At 38.8% G+C, this 24,901-nt stretch overlaps 2 protein-coding genes across 3 annotated transcripts in view; one reads left to right on the forward strand and one right to left on the reverse strand.

The window, feature by feature from the left end:
- The window catches only part of tpcn2 (two pore segment channel 2), a 44,866-nt gene extending 39,768 nt beyond the window's left edge, over window positions 1–5,098 (forward strand). For both annotated transcript variants that reach the window (XM_030162124.1, XM_030162132.1), the window contains exons 20-25: window positions 1,681–1,754; window positions 2,057–2,162; window positions 3,130–3,212; window positions 3,306–3,387; window positions 3,989–4,080; window positions 4,185–5,098. In XM_030162124.1, coding sequence (XP_030017984.1) covers window positions 1,681–1,754; window positions 2,057–2,162; window positions 3,130–3,212; window positions 3,306–3,387; window positions 3,989–4,080; window positions 4,185–4,263 — 516 coding nt within the window. In that variant the 3' untranslated portion in view covers window positions 4,264–5,098. The remainder of the gene's footprint in view (window positions 1–1,680; window positions 1,755–2,056; window positions 2,163–3,129; window positions 3,213–3,305; window positions 3,388–3,988; window positions 4,081–4,184) is intronic.
- Window positions 5,099–18,067: 12,969 nt separating this feature from the next.
- plekhg4 (pleckstrin homology domain containing, family G (with RhoGef domain) member 4) overlaps window positions 18,068–24,901 on the reverse strand; it is a 98,265-nt gene continuing 91,431 nt past the window's right edge. The window contains exons 23-27 of the mRNA XM_030126418.1: window positions 22,780–22,921; window positions 21,794–21,894; window positions 20,997–21,196; window positions 19,972–20,029; window positions 18,068–18,435 (exon numbers count right to left, since the gene is read on the reverse strand). Coding sequence (XP_029982278.1) covers window positions 19,991–20,029; window positions 20,997–21,196; window positions 21,794–21,894; window positions 22,780–22,921 — 482 coding nt within the window. The 3' untranslated portion in view covers window positions 18,068–18,435; window positions 19,972–19,990. The remainder of the gene's footprint in view (window positions 18,436–19,971; window positions 20,030–20,996; window positions 21,197–21,793; window positions 21,895–22,779; window positions 22,922–24,901) is intronic.

Consider the following 24,901-nt stretch of genomic DNA (forward strand, 5'->3'; position numbering starts at 1 on the left):
GTTACCGTAGCCAGTTCAGACATAAGAAGGAACTAACAGACACGTTTCTTTCACTGTTTGTATGGCCCCAAAAACATTTGCCTGTGAGTATTTTATGTTCAGTTGTTGTAAGACTGAATAGCATAAAATATCTGTGATGTGAACTTTTGTTGCTGGATAAAAAGATGTAAATCTTAAATTAATCTGTAAATGCTAATCATTAGCGTGTCTATAGATTTTTCCCATTCAAGTTAGCATCGAGCTAGTGGTCTTTTTCCCATTCATTTAAATGTATAAAGAATTAGCAATCCATCTCCAACTGCTAGCATAAACGAATTAGCTTAAACATGTTAATAACACATTTTAATAAACACATCCAAAATAACGTCATAAACATGTTTCTAACGGCACGTTTGCATGTGAAATTATTTAGCAAACAACAGAATGATTGATACATACAGGTGCTGCTTCTGCAGGAGTTAAACAAAGTTTGATTCAGTATTACTTGGAAAGTTTGCTCAGAGCACCGGCGCTTGGTGCGTGTGGAGCACCAAAATAAAAGCATGAGTTTCAAAATAAGGGTCCGTATGTATAAATGAACTAAGACTTGCTTGAAAGGCAGAACGGCATTAACGAGAGTTTTAAAAAATTGTCGGTGTTATTTAATGAATGCGTTAATGCGGTAATAATGTGTTAACTTGCCCAGCCCTAATATATATTAATAATAATAGTTTCTGTTTTACACACCTTTTTATTACCGATGTATGCATTCACTAAACACCTAAACAACCTGTAATCATATGGTTTTCAAACTAGAGTAGTTTGGATTTTGTTTAGACTTTGTTTATGGAGTGTCTATCAAAGCAAATGTGTACCATCAGATATACGTGTGCATCATGTGATCTTCGGCGCGACGTATGATTGGGTGAAAGTTAGATCGAGTGGCTTGGTACTCCATTGGTTTTGCCTGGTCAAGATGTTATATCAAATTTTTTTAGATTGAATTTTTTTAGATTGAATTTGAAACATTGTATTTGAGAATATTGAATGAAAAAACTTTTTTTCTGAATAATTTAATTCAGAATACAAAACTCTGTGTAAAAATTCAACAATTCAAAAGAAAAAATTCAACTATAAAAAAAAATTCAGATTATGAAAAACAACTATTAAAAAAAAATTCTACGATAAAAAATTCAAATAACAAAATACAACTATTCAAAAAAATTCAACTATAAAAAATTCAAATCACAATGTACAACCATTCAAAAAAAAAAAAAAGATTGCAAAATACAACAATTCAGTATCTGATGACACACATTTGCTTCCATAAGTGTCCATTTTCCACCTTATTAGTATCAAAAAAGACTAAAGTTAACCCTTTAAAACCTGAGATATTATTCCAGTGAAATGGACTGCAGTGAATTAAAAAAAAAAAAAAAAAAACAGGTGGAAGAACAGAAAAAGAAAAAGAGAGGAACTGAAGTTTGACAGGTTTGGGCTAAATAAGGCACTAGAATGTACATCAATAAGAGAGTTAGGATGTTGAACATCAGCTGTGAACTGGAACACACTGAACAACAACAAGGATTTGAATTTGGGCCCAGTAGGTTTAGTTTTGGCCTTTTTTTTTTCTAGTCAATGATTCTGACAGGTGTGTGTGTGTGTGTGAACACTGGTGCATTCTGGGTGTTTTGTGTGCAGGTGGTGTACTATGTGTTTGCTGTGTTGGGGATCTGGCTGTTTGAAGGAGCCATTAAACCCCCTCCAGACATGAGGTATGGACTCTGTTTACCCACAATGCAACAGGAGAAGGAACCATGCAGTTTAAATCAGCTCTGGATGTTCAGTCAGACTGTGTGTGTGTGTGTGTGTGTGTGTGCGTGTGTGTGTGTGTGTGTGTGTGTGTGTGTGTGTGTGTGTGTGTGCGTGTGTGTGCGTGTGCAGGCGTGCGGGCGTGTGTGTGTGTGTGTGTGTGTGTGTGTGTGTGTGTGGTGTCCATGATTAAATACTGTATATTCAGACTCCGCCCTCTGACTGTATGTGTGTGTGTGTGTGTGTGTGTGTGTGTGTGTGTCAGTATTCTGTCTAATTCCACCATGGAGAACATCACCAGTAACTACAGTATGGAGTGTGGAACCTACGAACAGCTGGATTACTGGCCCAACAACTTCAATGACTTCGCTGTGAGTTCAAAGAGTTAGACTGGAGTTAGACTGGAGTTAGACTGGTGTTAGACCTGAGTTAGCCTGGAGTTAGGCTGGAGTTAGACTAGAGTTAGGCTGGAGTTAGCCTGGAGTTAGCCTGGAGTTAAACTGGAGTTAGACTGGAGTTAGACTGGTGTTAGACCTGAGTTAGCCTGGAGTTAGGCTGGAGTTAGACTAGAGTTAGGCTGGAGTTAGCCTGGAGTTAGCCTGGAGTTAGGCTGGAGTTAGACTAGAGTTAGACCTGAGTTAGCCTGGAGTTAGACTGGAGTTAGACTAGAGTAAGGCTGGAGTTAGCCTGGAGTTAAACTGGAGTTAGCCTGGAGTTAGACTGGAGTTAGACTGGTGTTAGACCTGAGTTAGCCTGGAGTTAGGCTGGAGTTAGACTAGAGTTAGACCTGAGTTAGCCTGGAGTTAGACTGGAGTTAGACTAGAGTAAGCCTGGAGTTAGCCTGGAGTTAAACTGGAGTTAGCCTGGAGTTAGACTGGTGTTAGACCTGAGTTAGCCTGGAGTTAGGCTGGAGTTAGCCTGGAGTTAGCCTGGAGTTAGCCTGGAGTTAGACTAGAGTTAGACCTGAGTTAGCCTGGAGTTAGGCTGGAGTTAGCCTGGAGTTAGACTAGAGTTAGACCTGAATTAGCCTGGAGTTAGACTAGAGTTAGGCTGGAGTTAGGCTGGAGTTAGGCTGTGAAAATGAAGGAAACAAACTGGTTCTGTTTTCTGTCTGTCCTGAACTTCAGTATTGGATTAGATGACGTCAACAAAGAACAAACGGAACTTAACGGAACTGAACGTAACAGAACTGAACTGAACTGAACTGAACTGAACTGAACTTAGTCTCACCTTACTTTTCTCTCTTCTTTGGCAGTAGTACCTGCTCTGTCCTCAGTTTTCCAGTGACCTCCTTCACCTTTTCGTCCTTTCAGTTCTTCCTTCTCTTCCTCTCCTCAGGCCTCCATCATTCTGCTGTATGACATCATGGTGGTCAACAACTGGCAGGTCTTCTTGGAGGCATTCAGCAAATACACAACACCGTAAGAACACACACTGTGTGGAGGAGGAGGAGGGGGGGGGGGGTGATGATGATGATGATGATGATGATGCTGGTGGTCTTCATCTGTCCTCAGGTGGTCCAAGGTCTACTTTGTGTGCTGGTGGCTCACCTCCTCAGTCATGTGGGTCAACCTGTTTGTGGCGCTCATCCTGGAGGTCAGTTCACACACAGGCTGGTCCTGTTTGGTCTGGTTTAGAGTGGATTCTGTTCTTCTTGTCCTGATTCTGATCCACTTTAGCTCATACTGGTCTGAATGTAGAACCTGGACTGGACTGGACTGGACTGGACCGGACTGAACTGAACTGGACTGAGCTGGACTGAACTGAACTGAACTGAGCTGGACTGGACTAGACTGAACTGAACTGAACTGGACTGGACTGAACTGAATGGGACTGGACTGGACTGGACTGGACTGAACTGGACTGGACTGAACTGGACTGAACGGGACTGGACTGGACTGGACTGAACGGGACTGAACTGAACTGAACTGAACGGGACTGGACTGGACTGGACTGAGCTGGACTGAACTGGACCGGACTGAACTGAACTGAACTGGATTGAACTGGACTGAACTGAACTGGACTGAACTGGACTGGACTGGACTGAACTGGACTGGACTGAACTGAACTGAACTGGACTGAACTGGACTGGACTGGACTGAACTGAACTGAACTGAACTGGACTGAACTGAACTGGACTGGACTAAACTGAACTGGACAGAGCTGGACTGAACTGGACTGTGTTTGTTTTCAACAGAACTTCATCTATAAGTGGGATCGCAGTCACAGCTGTTCTGTCACAGACGTGGAGCGGATCCGATACGAAACCTCTGTTCAACTCATGTTTAAGTACGTGACTATTATGGGATGTATGACTATTATGGGATGTATGACTATTATGGGATGTATGACACTCAGAGACCTGAACTGATGGATGTTGTTTTTCTGTTCAGAGAGCAGATCCAGGAGCCCACGGAGGAGGAGCTACTGTGTCAACTCCACCAACACCCCCACCTCCACCTGCACTGGTGACCCCACCCCCACCCCCCCACCCCACCTGTGAACCATGTGTTTTCCTCATGTTGCGTTCCTTCCTGTCCTCAGTAGGTGACCCTGTCTGGTCTTCAGTAGGTGTGCGGCCCCTGCTCCATTAGACCACTACCATCCCCACCCCACCCCCACCTGTGACACCCCCACCCCCACCTCCTCTTCCTCAGTAGGTGTGCGCCCCTGCTCCATTAAACCACTACCGTCCCCACCCCACCTCCATCTCCACTGGTGACACCCCCACACCCACATCTGCTCCATTAAACCCCCCCACCCCCACCTCCTCTGCTCCATCCAACCACTACCGTCCCCACTTCAGCTCCTGTAAACTGTGGGTTTTTCATCTGAGTGTGTTTGTTTTTTTTTCTGTGACTCGGGGGTTCGTCTGTTGGATCTGCTGCTGCTGCTGTTATAGAAGTCCAACCACTGGAGTTAGTTTACACCGATTCAGCTGTTTTCACCAAAACTGCAAATCTGAAAACTGTGGGAAAACTCCAACACGTCACCTGTTATGACAAAGCATTCTGGGTAATGTGGCCCTCTGTTCTCCACTGCAGACGACTAAAGACACCACAGAAGATGAGTGTCCAACATGCGGTCCGTGGACCGAAACCGGCCGACAAAGGGTCCAGTCCGACCCAAGGGATGCATTTATAAAATATAAAATAGAAGACATGAACAATAAAGGAAGTTAAACTCAGGTTAGTTCAGGTTCCACATACACACCAATATGATCTAAAGGTTGTTTGTTTGTTTTGTTTATTTTGAATTAGCATTAAAACCAAACAACAAAAGGATTATATAAAAGAAAGAGCATCACAACCAGTAAAATAAGAACACAATAACCTGTAATTTATGACAACTCCAAATTTTTCCTTTTTCTTTTTGGTGCAAAAAAAGTAAAATTAAATGAAAATGTTTAGATTTACAAACTATCTGTTCACAAAAACATGAATAATCTGAATAAATATGAACAAAACCAAATGTGTTTAGAGAAGTCAGTGTAACTGGACCAATATTCTGCCTGTTAGTAAAGGTTTGGTGTATGTATACGTCCAGTGTTTGTTTTTAAATACATGTCAGTTTTTTTCATGGTTGCTCATTTTATTTGTATTTTTTTTAAAGGATGTAAATGTTTTCATAATGTAATTTGACTTTTTTCACAGTAAAACATAGAGAAAAGTTTGGAGTTGACAGTATTTCTATATTATTATTATTATTATTATTATTATTATTATTATTATTATTATTATTATTATTATTATTATTATTATTCTGTCCAAATCATAACAGACTCTCATGTGCTTTTACAACATGAATGATGACGAACATCTTTCAGTGCAAAATATAGAGATAAAATATATAACCCAAAAAATATATTTAAGGGAGTTTTCCATTTTATTGCCAAGTTTAAAATAGTGGTTACAAAATTAACCCATGAAGACCCAGAACTTCTTTTTTACTTAATTTTAGTTCCTTTTTTTTTTTTTTTCTCTTTTTTCACATTATATCCAGTGTGTCCATCCACTGTCATTGATCCAACTCCATGGGTTTTATACTATTGTTCATTTTATTGGCTATTTAATTATTTTGCCTTCTTTTTTGTTCTCCTTTCTTATTTTCTCCATGTTAATTATTATTTTCGAAGTTGTCTTATTTGTTTTGGTTCATTTTATGTATTTTTTTTATTTGATTTTGTTCATTTTTCTTTATTTTGTTGAAGATTTTGTTTGTTTTTGTTCATTTTATTGAAGATTTTGTTCGTTTTTGTTCATTTGCTTGCCTATTTTCTTCTTTTTTCCTTCATTTTTGTTCTTTTTTTTTATTACTTTGGCAGTTTTCCTTCATGTTGTTGCTTATTTTATTCTTTTTTAACTTCATTTTAGTTCCTTTTTTTTTCCACGTTATATCCAGTGTGTCCATCCACTGTCATTGATCCAACTCCATGGGTTTTACTGGTGAATCAAAGTTGTAGAAGATGACGGTGTTTCCACGGTAACTACGGAGCCTCTGAACATCCAAATATGGTCATATCTGATGATCATGAAAAGATGAAGAACTGTATTTTACACCAATTATTTCCATGGATTGATAGGATTAGTGGATCAACAGGTATGAAACAGTTTAGATCAGTAGATGGTTCTGGTTTTTGAGGGTTAACAGAATAAATACAGGGTTCTGGATGGTATGAAATAATGAATTCTTTTCATTTTAGAAGTATTTGTTCACTTTTATGCCATATTTCAAGGGTTTTTGGTCCATCTTTTTCTCATTTTTCAAGTATTTTGCTCCTTTTTTCCTCATTTTAGAAGTATTTGTTCACTTTTATGCTGTGTTTCAAGGGTTTTAGGTTCATCTTTTTCTTGTTTTTCAAATATTTTGCTCCTTTTAATCTCCTTTTACAAGTTTTTGTACATTCTATCTAGGAATAACTGAGGTCAAACTGCATTTGACACCAATTATTTCTTATTTCCGTGTAGTGATAGGATTAGTGGATCAGCAGGTTTAAAACAGTTTAGATCAGTAGAAGGTGGATGTTTGGGTCTTTATGGGTTAAATCAAACGTAAGTGAAACAGTTACAGTAGTTTGTTTTTGTTTTTTTTTTAATATTTTTCTTGTATTTTAAACAGGATAATCACTAATGTTTGACCAGTTCAGTCATAAACATCTCAACACTGTCTGGTTAACAGGTCCTTGTTGGATCCATTAAACTAAATACAGGTGAATAATGTTGAATGTCAGTATTTATTTAAACTGTGGGTGTTTTTGTTCTGACGTAGTGGTTCCAAACCCACATGTCTACAGCTGTTACTGGGATTTTAGTCTGAATTTGGGTTTTTTTTGTGCTGGGAATGTAGAATATGTGTCCAATCGGGTGTTTGTGCAGAGGGAGAGGTTCTGATTGTTGTTTCATCTGAAGTGGAATGACAAAGATTCAGCAGGAATCAGGAAATAAACCTGTTATGGAGAACATACCGAGAGCTTCCAGTAAAGGCTGTGTTTATGGCCTTCTGCCAAAAATGACTGTGGCTGTGCAGAGAAGAGGTTTCCTGTTCATGAAAGGGATGTTTTTTTGTTAGAAATATAAAAAACTGTCCTTTTTTACACACAAAAAAAGAAAAAAGTTGTTTCTTATTGGCCTTTAGTCAAACATGTCACATGTTGGGAGAGTTTGGGGACGTTTTCAGACCAACAGAACATCAAAAATCATCTTAAAAACAAAGGGAGAAACTAAAGTTAGATGTGTTTGTGAACAGATGGAGAATGTGAGTTCAGTCAGATGTGAGAGTCCTGGTAAATGTTTCCTGTACATGATGGTAGTGGTGAAACTCACCAGTTTCTGACATAAATCTGATGTTTTTTAATACAATCAGAAAAGGACAGACTCTCTCCTTTGATTTTTTTTTTGAGACAAAATACAAACAAATGTTACTGAACAGTTTAAATGTATGTTTGTGTCAAAACAAAGTCTGTTTAGTAAATGTTTTGAATGTGTTATTGGGTTTGAACGTATGAATCTGACACTGTACTTTTGATTATACAGAGAAGAGGTTTCCTGTTCATGAAAGGGATGTTTTTTTGGTAGAAATATGAAAAACTGTCCTTTTTCACACACAAAAAAAGAAAAAAAGTTGTTTCTTATTGGCCTTTAGTCAAACATGTCACATGTTGGGAGAGTTTGGGGACGTTTTCAGACCAACAGAACATCAAAAATCATCTTAAAAACAAAGGGAGAAACTAAAGTTAGATGTGTTTGTGAACAGGTGGAGAATGTGAGTTCAGTCAGATGTGAGAGTCCTGGTAAATGTTTCCTGTACATCAGGGCTGTCAAACTCATTTTAGTTCAGGGGCCACATTCATCCCCATATGATCTCCAGTGGGCCAGACCAGTAAAATAATACCAGTGAAAAAAGTCAAATTACATTATCCTAATGTTTATATCTACGTTGTTTCCTTAAAAACTGGAATAACATGAAAAACTTGAAATGTCTTAAGAAAAACAAGTACAGTTTTAACAATATTCTGCCTCAGTTTATCAGTTTATCATTTACACATGTGCATTACAACTTACATTACAATTACAAATACACAAAACATTTAGTAGCAGGTGTAATATTGATGAAATTGCATTGACTTTTCTGAAGACATTTCACATTGCTCATATTTCTTCAGGTTATTCGCATTTTTTTGTAAAAGGATAGTTTGTTAATGTAAACATTTTCATGTAATTTTTTTTTTTTTACACTAAAACAAAGATAAAATCTGCAGTTGTCATTATTTATAGCTTATTATGACAGTATTTTTCTGGTCTGACCCAGTTGACATCTAATTGGTTTATATGTGTACGTATGGAACCTGAAATAACAGGATTTTTACACTATTGATGAATATCTTCAGTGTAATTTTTGCATTTCACAAATTCATCCTGCAGGCCAGACTGGACCCTTTGGTGGGCCGGATTTGGCCCCCAGGCCGCATGTTTGACACCTGTGCTGTACATGATGGTAGTGGTGAAACCCACCAGTTTCTGACATTAATCTGATGTTTTTTAATACGATCAGAAAAGGACAGACTCGCTCCTTTGATCTGTTTTTGAGACAAAATACAACCAAATGTTACTGAACAGATTAAATGTATGTTTGTGTCAAAAAAAAGTCTGTTTAGTAAATGTTTTGAATGTGTTATTGGGTTTGAACGTATGAATCTGACACTGTACTTTTGATTATACGGAGAAGAGGTTTCCTGTTCATGAAAGGGATGTTTTTTGTGGTAGAAATATGAAAAACTGTCCTTTTTCACACACAAAAAAATGAAAAAAGTTGTTTCTTATTGGCCTCTAGTCAAACATATCACACTAGGAGAGTTTGGGGACGTTTTCAGACAAACAGAACATCAAAAATCATCTTAAAAACAAAGGGAGAAACTAAAGTTCAATGTGTTTATGAACAGATGGAGAATGTTTGCAACACTGTTATTGAGTTCAATCAAATGCCGTGGTAAATGTTTTCTGTACATGATGGTAGTGGTAAAACACACCCGTTTGTGACATAAATCTGATGTTTTTGATTTTTTTTAATACAATCAGAAAAGGACAGACTCTCTCCTTTGACCTGTTTTTGAGACAAAATACAACCAAATGTTACTGAACAGTTTAAACGTATGTTTGTGTCAAAAAAAGTCTGTTTTGTAAATGTTCTGCATGTATTATTGTGTTGGAACATATGAATCTGACACTGTACTTTTGTAAATTATGTATAAAAATGATTCTAAAACAGATTTCAATAAATATTTTTCAAAATAACAGCTGTTTGCTTATTTAATTTGAGTTATTTATTTATTTATTGAAGGTCACATGTAAACACTCATAAACATTCCTGTCTTAGTCTTTTATTGATGAACACATGGAAATATTGTCAATTATATGTCTTTGGTTGGAACAATGTGCATTAGTGAACATCTGTGTTAAACAAGTTTAGATAAAACTATGACAGACGTGTGGTCCTTAAGCAGAAAACGGAAAACACAATTAAAACTGACAAACAGAACAATGATAGAACAACACAATCCAACTGTAACATATTAAAAATACCAGACAATCATGTAAATAATGTTTAACTGTACATTTATATAAATATTAGATTTCTTATTTTTATATTTGTATTATTTTTTTCTCTTTTTATTTTTTACTTGCTTGTTGTTTGTCGCTGCAGTAACCATGGTGACATAAATAAAGTCTTATCTCATTGGAAGGTTTAATCCACTGTTTGGGTTGAGTTTCAAAGGTGGGACATGTGGGACATTCTACAGTGGTCAGTTCCATCAGGGAAACTGTTTCAGTGGTACAGTGGTTCTTCTGTGTGGGAGCTCACAGCGCCCTCTAGAGGAAAGCCTAGGTCTGACTCCACTGGGTTCACCTCAGACCTGGGAGGAGGACCGGGTCCACCAAGCACCTGCAAAAGAAAACACACATTTAAAGAACTGAAAATAGCAGCAGGTTATACTTCAGCTTATAACCTGTTACTTTGAATTGTCGCTAAAATGTTGTCGTCATGAAATGAAAGTGATTTTTTTTAATAAAGTGGTTCCATTATTTTGATTTTATTTACACCTGTTTGTCCGACCTGTGATTCACAACTCAATATGTGAGTGAACTGTCTAGTAACAGTAAGTGTTCAACAGCCTAATCAATCAATGAATCAATCAATGAATCAATCAATGAATCAATCAATGAATCAATCAATGAATCTATCTATCTATCTATCTATCTATCTATCTATCTATCTATCTATCTATCTATCTATCTATCTATCTATCTATCTATCTATCTATCTATCTATCTATCTATCTATCTATCTATCACTACTTATTTATATTTATTCTTTATTTTCTTGCCTTTTTTGCTGCTTATTTTTTGCTGATGTTTATGTTTGTCCATTTTTTTTCTGTATTTTGTTCATTTTTACCTACTTTTTCACATTAATATTACATTTTAAATTATTTTTGTATCAATCCAACATTTTTCCCATTATTTTGTCAATTTCTATTAATTTTGTTTATTCATTTTTGTATTATTATAATTTTTTTAGGGTGGGTGGGTAATTTTTTGCTTATTTATGTCTATTTTTGTTCATTTTCTTGCCTATTTTGTTCTTTTTTTTTTTTTTTTAAACATTTTTATACTTTTTCATTATTTTGTTCTTTTTTTCATTACACCACTTATTTATGTTTATTTTTCCTTTTCTTGCCTATTTTGTTAAATTTTGGTGCTTATTATGTTGCTGGTGTTTATGTTTGTCCAGTTTGGTTCTTGTTTTGTTCATTTTTTCTACCTACCTTTTTACCATTACATCTATCTATCTGTCTTTCTTTCTTTCTTTCTTTCTTTCTTTCTTTCTTTCTTTCTTTCTTTCTATAGTGGCACATCATACCCAAAGTTATCTCTTAACCCGTTCCATTCCGAGCCGGTCTAAACCAGACTAAACCCTGGTGTCAGTGGAAGGGCACAGACCTTCACCTGCTGCATTAGTGACTCATCCTTGAAACAATAGATGATCTCTGCTCAGGTGTTACTGTGAAGGTGGAATTAGTGACATCATCAGCTACAGGATGATGTCACAGTGTATGTACGGGGGGGGGGTCAGATTTGAAGCAAAATACTTTTCACATGATATAAAACTTTATGAATAAAGTTATTTTTTCCAGTGGATTAAATGTGATTATTTTAACTTTTATAGATCTGCATCTGTTACTGTTGCACCTTCCAAATGAATTTTTCTCTACATTTAAGTGATTTTTCACCATTTATTACAATATTATCCTCTGCATTTTTCAGTGAAAATCAGGTATTTTCCTGTGTTTAATTTTCTGATCTTGTATATGTTTATGTTTATAAAAACTCAGAGTTAATTCAAAGGTTATTCGATCCAAACAGACAAAACTGAGGGAAAAGTGACTTTTTCAGTCAAATATGTCATGAACAGGCTGTAAAAACATGTTCAGGACCACCGTTCTGTCAGATTATATGGTGGAGCTTTCATGGTCAAATAAGACAAACTCCATTTGACCTGAATTCTTTGCATATGTTGATTTACTTCCTGGTTCTGAAGGTATTTAAAGTTTTAGATCCATAGATATTTATGTTTTTTTAGGTCTGTGATGGTTTGAACTGACAGCACAAACAGTTAAACAGTTTGTCCTCTCTAATGTCGTTACCGTCTTCCTCCCCCTCTTCTTCCTGGTTTGCCTGAAGACAACTGTTTCCATGACAACCAAACAAACAGCTCCACCTGTGTCGAGGGAGTCGTCCTGATCGTCTGTGGATCCAAACGTTAAAGCAGAACTGAGGTGAGACGGTTCATCTGTGGACCGGATCTGATCACCCTACTCCTGTCCTCATCTGTCCTACTGTCCTCCTCTTCATCATCATCGTCATCATCTGTTTTGTTTTTCTCTCTCAGGTTCAGTCTTTCCGTCCCCATGAAGGACACGGATGATGGTGAGACATGAACGACACATTTATGTGACGATAAAACGCAAATGAACAGTGAGTTATAAATAATAAAAGCAGCATTAATGTGACGATAAGAAACAAGAATATTCAGTGAAAACGGAAAAATAATCTCATAAGTTTCAAATAATATAAACAACAGATAAACAACAGATAAACAAGTCTAAACCAAACCCAGACCAGTGTAACAGTTTGGTCCATTTCCTGTCAGTCACTGAGTTGGGTGTTAAACCTCTTCTACAGATCACCACCATCCTCCTCCTCCTCCTCTTCCTCCTCCTGTTCTTCATCCTCCTCGTTCCTGTCTGCGCTCTGGTCGAATCAGAACCAACAGAGTGACCTTCAGAGTGGACGACCCCCCAGCAGGGCAGACGTGGACTGGACCAGAGCAGAACTTCAGGGACACAGAGCTGATGGAGCGGCGCTGCAGACTGATGGAGCTAACCTCAGGTCAGAGGTCAGAGGTCACATGGTCCAGACACAGACACAGACACAGACTAACTGTATGAACCCAGTGTTGGAGTCAGTGTTGGATCAGAGTCCATCATCCTGGCTCCTGTTCAGCCCCATCGTCATGGCGACAGATGTCAGGGATTCAGTGGTGGCTGATAATAACTTCTGCCTACGTCTAATATCAGATATCAATATCAGATATAAGTGCATTATTTATGGTCCTTTTATTTGTACATCTGAACTATTTCATTATTATAAACTGTTGTTATTATTATTATAAAATACTACTACTACTACTAATAATAATAAAAACTGTTATTGTTATAAACTCTTCTTCTTCGTTGTCTTATTATTATTACTATTATTATTATAAACTGTTATTATTATTATTATTATTATTATTATTATTATTATTATTATTATAAACTCTTCTTCTTCTTCTTCTTCTTCTAAACTGTTGTACTCAGAGTGTCCACCAGATGACAGCAGAGTTTCATGTTCCTCTGCAGATCTGATGGATGCCACTGCACGCGCTCAGGAGGTGGACAAAGTTCCTGCTGTGTGTCCACGAGGCCTGGACCAGACCTGGACCCAGACCTGGACCCAGAGCAGACCCAGCAGACCCCTGCAGGTCAGTGAACCCTGGGTTGAACCTCAGAGTTGATCATCTGTTCATCCTTTGGTCCCGCCCTGACTCCTGTTGCTGTGGTTACAGAGGGGGGCGGGGTCTCCTGGGCGTGGCGGGGTGTCGGAGATGACGGCGGTGCTGGGGGGTCTGCTGGACCTGGTGGAGCAGCACTGGACTGGTCCCAGATCCCTACACAGAAACCAGGCTTTCCTGGGTAAGTGACCAAATATAGTCACTGCTGACCCTAACCCTAACCCCAACTCCAAACCCAAAGCCTATCCCCAACCATAACCCTAACCCTTCTGTGAGGAGTTTTAAATTGTTTTTAGCCTTTATTCAGTTTTTTCCGACGACCTCTGATGGACAAAAAGTAAGGCTATACTATGTGTGAAATTACCAAATTTGGACTGGTTCTAGAATATGGTTTTAGATGGTTTTATTTAACTGCGGAGGTATTTAGAAGGGTTCTATGAGGTGTTTTAGGTTGTTTTTAGCCTTTTGTCGCGTTTTTTCCGACAACCTCTGATGTATAAAAAGTATGTGTGAAATTACCAAATTTGGACTGGTTCTAGAATATGGTTTTAAATGGTTTTATTAAACTGCTGAGGTTTTAACAAGGGTTTTACGAGGTGTTTTAGGTTGTTTTCAGCCGTTATTCTGTTTTTTTCTGATGTCCTCTGATGGTCAAAAAGTAAGACAATAGTATGCGTGAAAATATTGAATTTGGACTGGTTCTAGAATATAGTTTTAAGTAGTTTTATTTAACTGTTAAGGTATTAAGAAGGGTTCTATGAGGTGTTTTAGGTTGTTTTTAGTGTTTTTCACTTTTTTTCTGACACTCTCTGATGGTCAAAAACTAAGGCTATAGTATGTGTAAAAATGCGAAATTTGGACTGGTTCTAGAATATGGTTTTAAAGGCTTTTAGTTCATTTCTCATATGTTAGTAAATCCTTTTAGATGCGTTTTTTTTTTTTTTTTTCTTAACGTTCTTTGGTAGCTGACAGTGGTGTCCAGTTGTTTGTATCATGTGTTCTGATCATTGTCATTTCACACCTGTTCTAGAGTCTGTTCCTAAATGGTCGGAACACTCATTTATATCTCATCAAAAATCTAAAATGAGACCAAGAAACAGTGTTGACGTCCAAACCACACCTTTATTTTCCTCTTCAGAAGCAGTGGAACATGTTCAGAACATTTTGGATCAAAGCCTTCTAAACTTGGACTCATTATTTGAGCAGACACCTTTAACACTGCCCAGGTTCTCTTACCTTTCTTATTTATCAGTAGTATGTGATTTGGAAGTGGGTCATTTGTTGTCATATTTTTAGGACTAATGATTAATCTCAGGGATATTTGGTAAAAAGTGCATGTTAAAGCATATAAAACCTCTGTTCCTTTAAGGTCACAGCTGCTCAGACTGTTCTGGAAGTCTACAAAGAAAACCTAACATGAACTTTCACAACATCATCCTATAGACGTAAAAACCCAATGATATAAAAGACTTATAACCAATATTCAAACAGTGAAATGTCTGTACACTTGGACTTCTGTAGGTGCATGACGGCTATTTCTTAAAGGTACAAAAGTTCTTGCTTTTTCTTAACCCTTTAAATCCCAAACCATTAAACCATTGACAGATAATTCCAGTTCTTTGAAACTGGAACCTTTATTGGTCCTTCTGAACAACCCACTTTTTTTTTTTTTTTCAAATATCAATTTCCTTGTATGAATTTCAATTTTGTATCATATTTGATCCATCAGGTCTCAGTGCTCAAATATTATTATTTTTGAACAAACAAAAACATAATAGAACACAAACATGTCTAACACAGTTAATTCCTCTTCTAAATGGTCCCAGTTCTTCCTCCTTCCTCATTAATGACAGTCTTGTAGTGTCACTGGAAAAGCCTCTGGTGAATGAACTCCTCCCCCTGGTGGATTATCTGTGTATTGCATGTATCTAATTGTATACATCAGGTTTTACAAGAACAGAAATATCACACTGATCATGTAGAGGGCTTCAGAACTCATGGATCAAATATGACACGTTTGGTGTTAAAGGGTTAAATTATACTTTTCATTTGTTCCAACGAGTTTACCCCAACCTTAACCCTAACCCTGATCATCAGTGGTCCTGATCCTGGGCCATCCTTCTTTAGTCCACTTCTGGTCAGTTCTACCCACTACAGACCAGGACCATCTAGACCTGGAGTTGCACATGTTCTGACCTGGTCCAGACTAGAACAGTGATGAACGGGTCAAAGTCTGTCAGTTCTTCAGGTGGATCATTTTTCTGGTTCCATCTCATCAGCCTCATGGACTAAAGGTTCACCTGCTGCCTCAGACCTCCCACCCAGTAATAGATTACTCCCTTCTGTAATAGATTACTCCCTTCTGTCAGTGTTCAGCGGGTCATGGCTGATGGGTTCATATGTGTGTTCATACCGTACACACTCTGAACACACACCACAGACAGGAGGAGGTCACATGACTAAACGCTCCTGTTACAGGTGGAGCCTACGACCTACTGTCTGAACTGCTGCAGCCGTCAAGGGGCGGAGCCTCCCAGGATGAGGGCGGAGTCAGTGTGAAGGCAGGCGGTGAGGTGACGGTGCTCAGGAGGAAACTGGAGAGACGAGAACATCAGCTGGTGAGAGTTAGAGACGAAAGCAGCTGTGGGACTGGAAGGGTTACAAGGGTCAAAGGTCACAGTTTAATACAATCTGAGCCTTTATTATCTCCACCAAGGAGGTTATGTTTTTGCCGGCGTTGGTTTGTCTGTCTGTCTGTCTGTGTGCAAGTTAACTCCAAAAGTTATGGATGGATTTGGATGAAAGTTTCAGGAAATGTTGATACTGGCACAAGGAACAAATGATTAAATTTTGGTGGCGATGAAGGGGGGGGGGGGGGGGGGGGGCAGTGATCTGCCTTAGTGGAGGTCTGGGCTCTCCGAGTGCTTTTTTAGTTTAATCTGTAATAAAAATTAAATTACATGAAAATGTTGACTTTTACAAACTGTCTTTTCACACAAAATCTGAATAATCTGAACAAATATGAATCTGAACTGTCTTTGTATGAATCAGTGTAATTTTAATAATATTCAGTCGGTTATTAAATGTTGTGTATGTGTAGATCCACTGTGTCTGAATGAACATGAATAAATGATAAACTGAGGATGAATACTGGTACAATTACACTGATTTATTTGAATAAATTTCATGTTATTCATATTTTTTTTTAAGGATATTAACATTTTCATCATGTAATTGGACTTTTTTCAACCTGTGTTCAACCTGTTTTCCTGTGGGTCTGTGTAACTTTGTCAAAAACCACATGGAAACTAGAAAAGCACTGGGAGAGCACAGACCCCCACCAGGGCAGATCACCCCCGCCACCACCAAAATGTAATCATTTGTTCCTTGTGTCAGTATCAACATTTACTGAAAATTTCACCCAAATCCATCCATAACTTTCTGAGTTATCTTGCTAAAAGACACACGGAAAAACAAACAGACAAACAAACAAAGAAACAGACAAACAAAAACACACAAACAGAAAAACAGACAGATGAACAGACAGACAAACAGAAAAACAAACAAACCCTAATGAAAACAGAATCTCCTTGGCAGAGGTAATGAATAACTCTTTTACTGAAGAACTTCGTCTGTTTTCTCCATGACAATGAAAGCCTTCACTCGCCAGTTGATTATTGCATCAAACAAAAATGACAAATATTAGTGTTTTCTTCCGTCTTGTGTTTTGACCCTGGGTCATAATTGGTCTGTTTATGTTTATATATTTTTTCTGATCTTGTGTTTTCTCCCTCCAGTCCTGTAGGGCTGCTGTGTTTGTTTTTTACCCATAACAGAGCTAAAAAAAAACACTGTTTAACATTAATATAACATTCAAACTCAGATGGATGATTGTTCCCATAAATGAAAATGTGTGTTTCCAACAGGAGAGGATGAAGAAGAGGCTGGTGACGACGCTGCAGGAAAACTACGAACTGAAACGGAGGAGGAGCTTCAGTGGATCTGCAGAAGTGGGCGGTCCCAACAGCAGACGGACAGACGGACACATGGAACTGTACATGGATCTAAAACCTCTTATTTAGTCTGGACCTTTAACCTGCGGAGACCCAGAGATGTATATTTGTCCTCTGAAGGGGACGAGAGTTCCACAGCTTTACTTCAAAAATAAATAAATAAAATAAAAATACTGTCTGCTACAAAGGACATTCCATAAAAACAAAAAAAAAAAACTGAAAAATTATCTGAAAAAACTTGTATCATGTTATGTGGTGGCTGTGGTTCAGTTGGTAGAGCAGGTCGTCCAATGACCAAAAGGTCAGCGGTTTGAATCCTGGCTCCAACTGTCCACATGTCGAAGTGTCCTTGGGCAAGAACCCTACATTGTTCCCAGTAGGGCCTGGCAGTGCTTTACATGGCAGCAGCCGCCCACTGGTGTGTGAATGGGCTTTGGGCACCGTTAAGGTGTAGAAAATGCGCTATGTAAGTTCAGTCCATTTACCAGTTATTTCCAGTCGAGGCAATACTGATGTTTTTATGTTAAATCTACCTGAACCAGACGGTTGCAGCTGCAGACATGAGGTGTCCACATACTTTTGTCCACATATTTGTACCTCAGATTCTAAAACAGATTCACCTTTAACAGAAAAAAAATCACTTTCACCATTCCTTCAGTTTTAAACAAACTCATGTTTATTTTCAAGTAAGAAAAGTCGCAGCTGGTCATGTTTCCGATATTTACATACATGTACAGTTTATCCGACTGACTCTGGATCAGATAAAACTAGAGCGATGCTCCAGCGGCACGACGACCACAGACGCTTCAGAACAGAGAAAAAACACAAACAAACCAACCGTTAGAAACTATCAGGTATTATTTACAAACCAAAGTCTACCGTAGCTGGAGCTCAGAGAAGAACCAGATAAATAAAAGAATATTTTAAACAACAACAAAAAAAAACTAAAGGTGTTTAAGGTCTTTAAGTTGAACAGTGCTGATTTTCACACAGACTTCAGTGTGTGATTCCATCTGGAAACCTGCAGATGGAGACGACAAGAAACAGTTCAGACAAAAAACAACTGGAATCAGACAAAAAAAAAAACTGGAATCAGAGAAAAATGACTGGAAGATGAAAAATAACTCAACATTTCAGACAAATGATGGAGTAGAACGAGGCTGTAAAGGAAGTCCAGAACCCTAACCCTTTAAAGGGTTATAGGGTTATTGGGTTAAAGGGATTTAACCCTGTCACTCTCACCCTCAGTATGTGGTGTTGGCCACAGCCTGAACATACGTGTGTAAAGCTTCTAATATGTACAGATAACACAACAATTAACACCAATTAAAAATGTGTGTATATCTATGTAAGTCATGATGTCACATTGCTGGGTAAGTTCCTGGGAGTTTGGTGGGAAAGGGGCTAAGAATTCTGGGGTATCTGAAAACTCCAACCCCCCCGCCCCTCCAGGAACTGTAATCAGTCCAAGTTTGGGTCGAGGGAAAGTGTTTGTTTTAATGTTGAAGTTGTGCTGAAAAAGGCCGACAGATGAATGTGTGACAGATTCTTCTGGTGTTAAAACCACCTCTGAAAGGGGTTTTGTTTGTCTGAAGTTTTTTGTATCAGTCTTTTTTTAACGTTGTTTATAATGTTTTATCTTTTACATTATTTTATTCTGTTTTATTGCAGATTGTTATTGTTTTCATTTTGCTGCATCTTCTCCATTTCATTGCCTTTAGTCAATAGTTGAAAACTCTTCTGCTTTAATTGGATCACATTTCTCTGACAGTTGATTGAATAAAAACCCTTTGTTTTATGACCCGTCTGTTTCCTTTAAAGGTGTGGGAGACTTTTGTCACCAGTTTTTCATCCCATCCGTCCATCCTCAGTCATATCCTCAGTATCATTCGTCCGTTCGTCTGTCTGTCATTACTCACCTGAATCTCTTCCCTAATGTTGAACAGTTTCTTAGTTCCATCCACCAGAAACAAACCATGTGTTTACAAACAGAGCCGGGAGGGAACTGGACGTCTGAGGAATTTTGTCGCGACGTGCATTGTGGGAAATGGAGGCTTGCGCTGACGCCTGGCAACAGCAGCACAACCATATGATATGATGTGGATGAAACGAACATGATGTGGAAACGGCTGAAACATGGAAACAGCTGGAGGGAAGCGGAGCTCCGCCTGGCAGCAGCAGCTGCAACAAACATGATGTGGAAACAGCTGGAACTCCGCTTCCTTTAAGCCATTTACGTGTTTCAGCTTCATGTTTGTTTCATCCACATAATATCATATGATCGCGCTTCCGAGGCGTCGGCACAAGCCTCCATTTGCCACCAAAATTCCTCAGATATCCGAGTTCCCTCTGTTTGTAAACAGATGGTTTGTTTCTGGTGGATGGCACTAAGAAACTGTTCAACATGAGGGAAGAGGTTCAGGTGAGTAATGACAGACAGACGAACAGATTCATGATACTGAGGATATGACTGAGGATGGACATGGTGATGGAAGTCTCCTGCACCTTTAAGTTTGTGAAAGTCAGTTTTACAACAGAAACAGTAACAGTGACTTACAGTCCACCAGGTCAGCTGATCACACGATGGTGGCCGGACTGATGACTGGAGTGGAGTTCTGTGGATGAAGAAGATGAAGAACAGAGGACAGTTTAAGACAGAGGACACAGAGGGACATCTACATCTACATTTACTGCAGAACACAGACAAACCACAGTTCATTTTCACTGTCCTGACCAGTAGGAAGACTGTTTCCTCTGGAATAACAACCAAACCAGACTGTTCTGTCACCAGGGTTGAGTGTCTTAAAGCTAATGGTTCTGTTTTTAACCCTTTAACCCCCAACATGTCTGTGCTGAGCGTTCTGAGTATGGGATTTATTTAAATATTCATATAAATTCAACCGTTTGTTCAGTAGTTAAATTTCCAGTTGTGCTGATAGAACAGACCTTGTTCTTTCCATAGACATCTGAGCATGCTCAGTTCACCCCCCACCCCCTGTGGAATGGGGGGGGTGTAAAACACAGAGCAGTGAGTGAGACTGAATCATTGTGAAAATAGATGGTTTGGACTTTTTTTTTTACACCGTTTTCCTTGAGGTTTTTTTTTTTGTTTTTCCCATTGTTTCCAGTGTTGTGGTGATTTTCCTTTTTTTCCACTGTTTTTACTGAGTTTTGACCATGAAACTGATGTATGGATTTAAACAGGTGTCAAAAAGCAGATGATTTAGATTGATTTAGAAAAAAAGAGACAAAACTAAAACTACTGAGAACAAAATACAATACATGTAGCTTATTTATTTATTTTTTTAACTTTATTTTAGCCATTTTTTGCATATTTTTTCATGTTATTATTTTGTAAATATTTTGTTTTTGTTCATTTAGTTGCTTATTTTGTTTATTTTTCTACATTTTGTTTTTTTTATTTCATTATTTTTTCTTCAGTTTTGTTCCCTTTGTGTCTGATTTTGTTCATGTTACTTAATTTGTTGGTTTATTATTAATTTTTGTTCATTTTATTGATCACTTTAGCTGTTTCTGGAATCAGGGCTCAGGGGTTAAAGGGTTCATAAATATTAGACTCACAGCTGAAATGTACTGGTTGCTGAGGTGCTGCTTGTTGCTGGGCAGGGCGTTGGAGGAGGACGAGGATGATGATGATGAAGGCTGGCTGGGGGGGCTGGGCTCCTCGGGCAGTGCCTCCTGGAGGTGGGAGGAGACGCAGCCGCTGTCAGAGCCGGTGGAGCCGGAGAGGCAGCGAGACGACGAGCCAGAGCTCTCAGTGGCTGGAAAAAAACAAAACAAAAACAAACATATGATGGATTTAAAACCAACTGAAAAGTACAACAGCAGCATAAATAAGGCTACGGTCAAACTGAAGGTAAATGTGACCTGGATCTGATCTGTTACAGACAGTCTGAACAGCACTAATCTGGCCCAGACCACTTCCATATGTGGTCCTAAATCTGACCCGGACCACTTTCAAATGTGGTCCTAAATCTGACCCAGACCACTTTCAAATGTGGTCCTAAATCTGATCCGTATCTGACATTTTCCAATGTGACTTCAGTCTGAACAGCCAGGTCATTTATTTGACCTTTACGTCATTGAAATGCAACAAACGTCACAGTTCTGCGTCCCACAAGTGTTACTTCCATAAACACAGTGTGTGTCTGCGTGGTCTCGTATTCCATCAGGACCTCTTTTGTGCATGTGGGTCACTTCAGGGTCACATTAAGTTCAGACTCAAAACTGATAGAAGTCACATTTAATGTGGAATATGAACGAGTGCATAAAAAAAATCGGATTTCACCCAAAAACCCAACTTGTGCTTTAAGACCTGCTGTGAACGTAGTCATAGTGACACGTGTTAGTGTTCGTACTCATGGAGGGCTGGCTGCTGGTCTCATGCTCCTGCTCGTCTTCCTCGATACATGAGGCGATGAAGGATCCTTCAGCCGGAGGAGGAGATGGGAGGCTCTGACTAGAGGAGGAGGAGGAGGAGGAGGAGGAGGAGGAGTGTCAGATCACAGGTTAAACTCAGTCCGTTTACATGTACATGTTCACAGATCGACTCCAGGTCCAGTCAGACTCTGTCAGAGATGTCAGTCATGTTAGTTCAGGTTCCACATTCAGGTCATGGTCATAGGCGTGGTCATAGGCGTGGTTATAGGTGTGATGGTAGGTGTGGTCATAGGCGTGGTCTTAGGCATGGTCGTAGGTGTGGTCATAGGCGTGGTCTTAGGTGTGGTCATAGGCGTGGTCGTAGGTGTGGTCATAGGCGTGGTCATAGGCGTGGTTATAGGTGTGATGGTAGGTGTGGTCATAGGCGTGGTCTTAGGCATGGTCGTAGGCGTGGTCTTAGGTGTGGTCATAGGCGTGGTCGTAGGTGTGGTCATAGGCGTGGTCATAGGCGTGGTTATAGGTGTGATGGTAGGTGTGGTCATAGGCGTGGTCTTAGGCATGGTCGTAGGCGTGGTCTTAGGTGTGGTCATAGGCGTGGTCGTAGGTGTGGTCATAGGCGTGGTCATAGGCGTGGTTATAGGTGTGATGGTAGGTGTGGTCATAGGCGTGGTCTTAGGCATGGTCGTAGGTGTGGTCATAGGCGTGGTCTTAGGTGTGGTCATAGGCGTGGTCGTAGGTGTGGTCATAGGCGTGGTCATAGGTGTGGTCATAGGTGTGGTCATAGGCGTGGTCTTAGGTGTGGTCATAGGCGTGGTCATAGGTGTGGTCATAGGCGTGGTCGTAGGTGTGGTCATAGGCGTGGTTTTAGGTGTGGTCATAGGCGTGGTCGTAGGTGTGGTCATAGGTGTGGTCATAGGCGTGGTCAAAGGCATGGTGGTAGGCGTGGTCGTAGGCGTGGTCATACCTGTACATGTGCAGGTTGAGTGGACCCAACAGGCTGCTGGACAAAGGCCCTGACGCTGCAGGGTCAGAGGTCACCGCTGACCGCTTGAAAGGATTAGAGTGATCAAACACGGACACAGCGATGGACGCTCTGGTCCTGGCACCTGGAAAACAAACAAACAAACAAACAAACAAACAAACAAACAAACAAACAAACAAAACAGGCGTCAGCTGAATGCATTTATATTTCCTTTAATACTTGTATTGATACATTTAACCATAAAGACTCAGATCAAACTTTCATCAGTTCACAAATTAATGTTTCTATATATTTAACTTCTAAGTGATTTATCACTATTTATTATAATATAATCCTCTGTGTTTTTTTAGATTAGATTAGATTCAACTTTATTGTCATTACTCAGTATACAGGGTAACGAAATGCAGTTAGCATCCAATCAGAAGTGCAAAACAGCAGAAGTGCAGTATAATACAGTTAAATATCATATGTACAGGTAAGTAATATGTACAGATGAGTGCAGTTATGTACAACTAGTGCAAATAAGGTGGTTAAATTAAATATTGAATGTGCAGTTGAATATACAGTTGAATAAATAGGATGTTCATTACAGAATATACACATATACATACATACATATATACACCTATGCATGCACACAAAGCTTCAGTGTGGATGTAAGCATATACATATATACACACACATGTAATATTGGTTGTGTGATATAGATTTAACAGTAAGGAGTATTGATGAATGTGTACAGCTATGGAACCAGATGTGTAGTTATCAGTGCATTTGTGCGCCAAGAGTCAACACAGGTAGGAGGAGGTGTGGAGTCATCTGCTGGCAGAGTTCAGTAGGGTGACGGCTGTGGGGAAGAAGCTGTTCCTGTATCTACTTGTTCTGGTCAGCAGACTCCTGAATCGCTTCCTGGAGGGGAGGAGCTGAAAGAGTCTGTTGGCTGGGTGAAAAGAGTCTCTGAGGATGCTACGCGCCCGGCGCACACATCTCTTCTTGTAGACTCTCTCAATGTCCGGAAGTGGGGCACCAATGATGCATCGGGCAGTTTTCACCACCCTCTGGAGTGCTTTGCGGTCCGCAGCAGAGCAGTTTCCATACCACACTGTTATGCAGTTAGGATGCTTTCTGCTTTCTGATTTTCAGTGCATATCCTGTATTTTCTATATTTAATTCACTGATCATGTAGATGTTCATTAAAGCTCAGATTACAGTTGATGGTTCTTCTATCAGAAACAGATCAAACTGAATAAACAGTGTCTTTTTCAGTCCAATCTGTCGTTAACTGAACATAAACCCAGTGTGTCCATCCACTGTCACTGATCCATCTTTCTTATTCTTATTCTTTCTTATTCTTTTTTTATTCTTTTTTATTCATTTTGTTCAGGTTGTTGCTTTTTTCTCTCCATGTTATTTATTATTTTGTACAGTTCCTTAATGTCATTTAATGTTTTACGTTTTTTTTTTTTCTTTCTTTAGTTTAGTTCAGTTTGTGGCTTATGTTGTTCACTTATTTTGTTGATTTATTATCCATTTTTTCTCATATTATTCATTACTTTGGCTGTTTTTACTCATTTTGTGGCTTATTTTATTCTTTTTTCTCTTTATTTTAGTACATTTTTTGCTTAATTTAACATATTATTTATAATTTTGTAGGTTTTTAGTCATTTTTGTACATTTTATCCACTGTCATTGAACCAACTCCATGGGTTTTACTGGTGAATCAAAGTTGTAGAAGATGATGGTTTTTCCACGGTAACTACGCAGCCTCTGAACATCCAAATATGGTCATATCTGACAACCATGAAAAGATGAAGAACTGTATTTTTAACCAATTATTGACATGGATTGATTGGATTAGTGGATCAATAGGTATTAAACAGTTTAGATCAGCAGATGGTTTAGGTTTTTGAGGGTTAACAGAATAAATACAGGGTTCTGGATGGTAAGAAATGATGAATTCTCATCATTTATCAAGTATTTTGCTCATTTTCTCCTCATTTTAAAGTATGTGTTCTTTTTATGCCGTATTTCAAGGGTTTTAGGTTCATCTTTTTCTTATTTTTCAAGTATTTTATTTTTTGTACATTTTATCCACGAATAATTG

This window comes from Sphaeramia orbicularis, chromosome 3, assembly GCF_902148855.1.
Source record: "Sphaeramia orbicularis chromosome 3, fSphaOr1.1, whole genome shotgun sequence".
Taxonomy (NCBI): domain Eukaryota; kingdom Metazoa; phylum Chordata; class Actinopteri; order Kurtiformes; family Apogonidae; genus Sphaeramia; species Sphaeramia orbicularis.